Source organism: Apteryx rowi, unplaced genomic scaffold, assembly GCF_003343035.1.
Source record: "Apteryx rowi isolate R43461 unplaced genomic scaffold, aptRow1 scaffold_40, whole genome shotgun sequence".
NCBI classification, from domain to species: domain Eukaryota; kingdom Metazoa; phylum Chordata; class Aves; order Apterygiformes; family Apterygidae; genus Apteryx; species Apteryx rowi.
The window spans coordinates 1,087,123-1,093,122 of record NW_020450530.1 but is presented as its reverse complement, the minus strand read 5'-3'; the positions used below and the strand labels follow the sequence as shown (position 1 = coordinate 1,093,122).

The following is a 6,000-nucleotide window of genomic DNA, read 5'->3' as shown; positions in this document are numbered from 1 at the left end:
TTGTTTCATATAATTAGTTATTGATTAATGTTTGATAGGCTGAAATAATGAAAAAAGGGAGAGAACATTATGAAAAAAACAAAAAGGATCTGTTTCTTGTATCACAGGAAGATCTCGATATCTCCGGAAATAACTTCTAGTGGAGAATTCTAGACTTCCTAGCTTATTTCCCCCCATTGTTCTACTTGTGGCCTGTCATAGATATGAAACTGTTGACAAATGGCATTTCAGGAGGAACCGATCCAGAGTAACTGAGGAGGAGAGTTTTGTTTTTGAAGGGCTCATATAATAATGCAACTCTTACAAGAAGATGACAACAGAGGGCAATAGATCTCTGTGAAATATCATGTCTTCAGAAAGGTTTCCACTTGATGACACGGATGGCAATCGTGGCCGCTCTTTTCACCGCCTCAGAGGGGTCATTCAGACACTGCTGAAACGTATCTATATGATCTAGGAGTGTCTTGCGGCCCTCGGGTAACTCAGCCAGCATGGTGAGGGTTTTGATCGCGCTCAGGCGGGCTTTGCTGGTTTCCCCAGCAACCAACTTCAGCAAAGGTGGAATGGCTTCAGCACCTAGCGCTGAGTATCTCCCTGTGGAAAAATAAACTGCCTTTACAATGTGTTATTATTGCACATAATGAAACAACTTTGAATTGCCACTTTTGACTCCCTGCCCAGCTACAGCTCTGAACACCCCAGAGTGTGGAGTGCAAAGAGGCTGGATGTGCTTTTCCACTGAAGACCAGAGCTAACTGCCAGCTCTTTATTTTTTAGAAAAAAATCTTTCTTAATTATTAACTTCATTTGCCTTTCACATTATTATGTCATTTGCAAAAAAAAAAAAAAATCTAAGAATGTATGAGACACCAAATGATAGGATAAAATTTTGGGGAGTTAGATGCCCTTAAGAACATCCTCCATTCTTTTCTTTTTAAACACAACTTCAAACACTTAGATCCACTCCTGCGTCGTCTTTTGAAGTTAGGGGGACAGTTGCAGAGGAGGACTGGAACACAATTGCTGTTATTAAGAGTCTTTTATGTCTAATTACTCATTCATCACACCGAAAATTTACCAGTTAGTATTTTCAGTGTCATGTAACTGACTTGGGGGAACTACAGCCATTATTAATACTAATTCCTTTCCTAGCTGTGAGAAGGAAACTCTTTCTAACCACAGAAAAAAGTTTCCAGGAAGCAGTGTTCCTCTGAGGACTGGTGATTCAGAGTGGCTCCAGGTACGTGGATCTGCATGAAGCCCTGACTTGAAGTGAAACTTTTTCCCCTCTGGAGAAGCACTATGGAGGCAAATGGCACACATGTCGTAGAGGTTTATCCTCTTGACCTACTTGAAGTGAATGAAGTGGGACTACAATACATTTCGCTAGACACTATGGGGTGAATGAAGTTGCTGAAGACAGATCTAAAGACGTGTCCTACTCTTATAACTTCTTCAACAGCTTCAACACTACTGGAAACTGAAGGCACGTGTTTTGTTATTGGGTTGCCTTAGAACGGGATTCCAGAAAGCATCCTTGGCAGAACTGCCTCTTTCTCTCACCCTGCGGCGTAACGGTAGCAAGCATCAGCGCTCCTGTTGCACTGGCTTGGACTTCAGGCTCTGTATCTTCTAACAGGCTCACCAGCACAGGAATAACGTCTTCTTCACATACCATGTTTTTTCCCTCTGGATGGGTACTGTGCAGAAGAGATGGTTAAGTTGCTTTCTTGAACTATGTTTGCTAGCCTTGCTACTACTTCATGTCCTAATGGCCATGAAGTTAGATGCCTGACTGTTGAACCCTTTACAGATTTAAACCAACTGCTAAATTTGGGGTCTGCAGGGAATTCTTTTCCTGAGTAAGTTTTGATGCTTTCTTTCCAGCCTCTGTAAAGTGGGGAATATTTAACATGGCCCAACTACTGCAGGGACCTAGATAGTGATATTCATATTCTAGGTCCACTCCTGCCTTCTTTCTATGACTCATTATATCAATAGTTTCTTTTGCTATAAGACCTCATATTGTTATAGGACAGCAAGAAGTGTTTTGTGACAGTTGGTATGTAAGCTAGATGGATGATCTGCAGACCCTTTTATACAAGATAGCTGTTGAGCAATTTGATCTGTGATTGCGGGATGCAGTTGACTCAAGTGGTTCCTTTCATCCAGCATTTGATCCACAAACTAAATACTTAAGACTGCTCTTTCTAATCCATCACCGATATATGTAGCAGCCTATGTCAGAAAACTATTTATTTTTTCAATCACACTGAAAATTTACCTAGACCCTTAATAATTTTTTTGAGAGAGAACTGTTGTGAAAAAAATAAGGGAGCTTCTCTCTACCTATAAATGGTAGAATGAAATGAAATGGTAGTGAATGGAATGAAATGAAGTGGTAGAATGAAATTCTCTCTACCTATAAGTGATAGAGAGGATCCTGGTTTCACACCAGAATTTTTTTTCCAGCAGTAGTGTGCCAGGAAAAGTCCTGATTTCACTATGAATGTGGAAGACATATTGGAGGAGAAGGCATACTACTCCTCATCAGCATCTGCTTCCCTGAATGATTTAAAACAGTTATGATTTTAGAAGTTTCTCTCTATGTGTGCAGCTAGGCTGACATTACTTTACATGTGAAATGTGACAGGTTCAATGTATAGTGGAACACATCTGTGAACTAATGAAGTGGATTGAGTTATGAGATGGGTATTTTCTTGGGGATATGTATTATACACAGACTTCTTTTCTTTTACCTGAGTCCTAACAGAACCCAAGCTGCTTTGCTTCTGATGGCCACTGATGAATGTGTGAGCTTTTGCTTCAGGATGGTAACGGCACCACTTGCTAGAGCTTCAAAAGCCTCCACACACAGACAGTTGGCGAGTGTGTCTAAGATTAGCTCCTGGATTTCATCTAATTCAGTCTTCAATTTGAATACAAGTGAGGGAATCAAGCCGGCATGCAAAATGCCTACAGCCCCTGCAGGAGGAGACAGAGAAGGACCATGGGTGAAAGTGTGAGTGCATTTACTATTTCTACCTGCATTTTGAATTTTTTAGTAGGATCAAAATACACATGGTAACTCATTTCCTTACACAGATGTGGGACTGAGACATAGAAGCTACTATAACCCTTGCCTGCTCACAAGTGCCATCCTGGCATTGCTTCCTCAGGCTTTACTCAGAAAATTTCAAATCTTTTACTGTCTCCATCTCCTGGAATTTTCTCAACATTTTCTCCATTATTTTGTACATGGTCATATGCAAGGATGAGTGATGTCTTCCAGACTGAGGACTTTCCCGGCAGTGCTGGAAAGACATCAGCCCAGGTAATGCTCACAGTGACAATTGCTCTAATGTTTCCAGTTTCCTCCACTATAATATTTCTCCCTACAATTATTCTTGCTGAGCAAATATAAGACAGAAATAGCTGCAAGGTACCTTCTGTCCAACCTTCCTAACTTTTCTCAACATGAACAGGTGCTCAGAGAGGCTGAGATGTGAGCCTTTAGAGCTAAGGCTTTGATATCATTCTCCATTATGGTTTCTCCTGGGGAAGCCAAGGTTTTGGAAGCCATCAGCTTCCTCACACATTTCTTTGCAGTAATTCTATCCTGGAAGCAATTTGAATTTTGAGCTTTCCAGCAGTCAGTCCTCTTGCACTATTTTGTAAAGACAGTAGTATCAAAGGTAGAGTGATTGTGCTCTGCCCAGCAAGTGATGGCTTTGCTATGAGCAAGTGACTGACTTACTCTATTTCTTACACAATACTAAGTCAACATGGAAACAGCAATGCCATGGGAAAGCAAAAAGCAGAACGTACTGTCCACGAGTAACTATATGAAAACAAAATTCTCCAGCTGTCTTGTTGCTAAGACTGATTCTTCAGTTGCTAAGAGAAATGTGGTTTTATCTGAAGTGATTCATATATGGTTAGATAAGGACAATTTGTCGATAAGAGTCATTAAGGTATTTTCAAACAAATCTCCCCAGTCAGGGATAAAAGGACAAGTAGAAAAGGGATTTTAATGGTCTTTGATAGCACATGGGAGAAGTCCTCAACTTGCCAACCAGGCTGAGAAACATGACTCTTAATCTAATCTAGAGGTTATTCTGTTGTATATATATTTCTGAGGTTTTACTGATGTTGAATAATTTATTATTTTGTTAATTTATTAGGATCCACTTTACTAATGCAGATGCAATGAAATGCCCCGGGGTGATATTATTACAGATTTTCCTACCTATGCTACACTTGGAGGTCAGTTGCTGTGAAAATTCAGATAAGTAATAACGAAAAACAGATTCATTTTAAAACATAATGTTTCAAAATAAAACCCTTTTCCTTGTGCCAGAAAGGCAATATGGGGAAGGAAAGTGAATAAATGTTATCTTTGAGCCTGTGGTGCTGTGTATCACTAGATGAGGGTGGCATTTTAATAGCAGCAAAAAAAAAAAAAAAAAAAAAAAAGTGCAGGAAGGAAAAGAAGAAAATCCTCGTGGATCAGCTCTAGGTCATTTGTGCTGTCCCCATTGCAAGAAGTGATAAAGAGAGCCTGCCCCACTGGTCTGGCCAGAGACTCTGAGAAAGGTCCGTGAGAAAGAAGCAAAGCTTGCACAGCTGACTCCATCATTCAGCATTAAATCCCTTGACAGATGGGTTATAGGTTTTAAGATTATAGGTTATAGATTACAGATAGAGAAGGCTTAGAGGTGGGTTAGACAACAGCAAAGATATGGCTGGGAAAACTCCATGCCTTATGGAGTCCAAGGTGGCAGGGAAGCCACTAGAGAACTGCTGTCATGGAGGCAGCTTAAAGCAGCCCCAGATGACTATAAATTATATCCGGAACTGATTTAGTCATGTTTCCCCAATGGTCTTTTGAAATAGCCCATGGAAGACAAGATTTTTCAAAACCAGCTTGTAAAACTCCTCCCAGAATTTTTCATGAAAAGAAACTATATGACCTTTCTTCATGAAATTGGGATACTCAGACTGCTCACACAGTCACCGCTTACACTTACAAATTCTGGGATGCCTTGGAAATAAGTACAAACTCAAAATTTCCAGGTGAAGGGGGTACAGTTTCAGAGAAAGAGTAGTGGATTAGAGGTGATAGACCCATAAGCTAACATTCCTGTAGCCAGTGCCTAATTTTTGTATGGTTGCTTTACCAGATGATCTGTGATATTTTCAAACCAAAACCATATCCAGACACTTGACCTTAAAGTAATTCATTCTTTCCAGATAAAATAACATGCTGAATGCAAATGTAACTTAGAGTAGAAAGAACTGAAGTTTAAAGCTCCACACTCCTCCAGAGCCTTTGTGTAGCTGTAATTCACATTGATACCAATCTTTCTTGGGTTAGGGTCACACCATAAGCATTATCATTTCCGAAGCAAATACTGGTTCTCGCACAGAGTGGTCAGCATTCTGGCTTGAGCCCAGAAAAGCCATTGCTTGCTTTAGTTTTTCATCTTTCTGTTACTACCATTGCTATAACATTCTGTCTCCCTTGCTCACACTGGTGCACATACTTTTTTCTTTTTCCAGACTCGTTTCCATTACTATTTTTTGCACTTGCCTTCAAATATTTAATAGGCATTTTTTTAACCCATCATCTTTATTTTCATTTTTCCTTTCCTGTGCTACTTTTTCAGGTCTTCCTTGTTGACTTTCTTTTGATACACTTGATCTCTTGATCACCATATGTGTATATAATATAAGCATTCATGGTTCGTATTCTGTATCCCTGTCTTTCACCTCTCTTCTCTACATGTTGTACTGAAGTATTCAGCTAGACAGGGCCACTTTCACTGGCCCTTGAGTTTGTTTCTTCCAGTTAATGTTTACTGACCTTCTTTGACTCAGTCATCTCTCATTCATTGTGTTTGCCCTTTATGTCTTGTCTTTGGTGCTACCCTTTGCTATTGCACTGCAGTTCTGAGTACAAAATATACATCAAAGCCACTGTGTCTTTCCTTTTCAATA

General features: G+C 39.9%; 1 protein-coding gene across 1 annotated transcript in view; it reads right to left on the bottom strand.

Moving 5' to 3' along the window:
- Positions 1–352: 352 nt before the first annotated feature.
- The window catches only part of RSPH14 (radial spoke head 14 homolog), a 112,613-nt gene continuing 106,965 nt past the window's right edge, over positions 353–6,000 (bottom strand). The window contains exons 4-6 of the mRNA XM_026075156.1: positions 2,760–2,985; positions 1,564–1,700; positions 353–594 (exon numbers count right to left, since the gene is read on the bottom strand). Of these exons, the coding sequence (XP_025930941.1) occupies positions 353–594; positions 1,564–1,700; positions 2,760–2,985 (605 nt within the window). The remainder of the gene's footprint in view (positions 595–1,563; positions 1,701–2,759; positions 2,986–6,000) is intronic.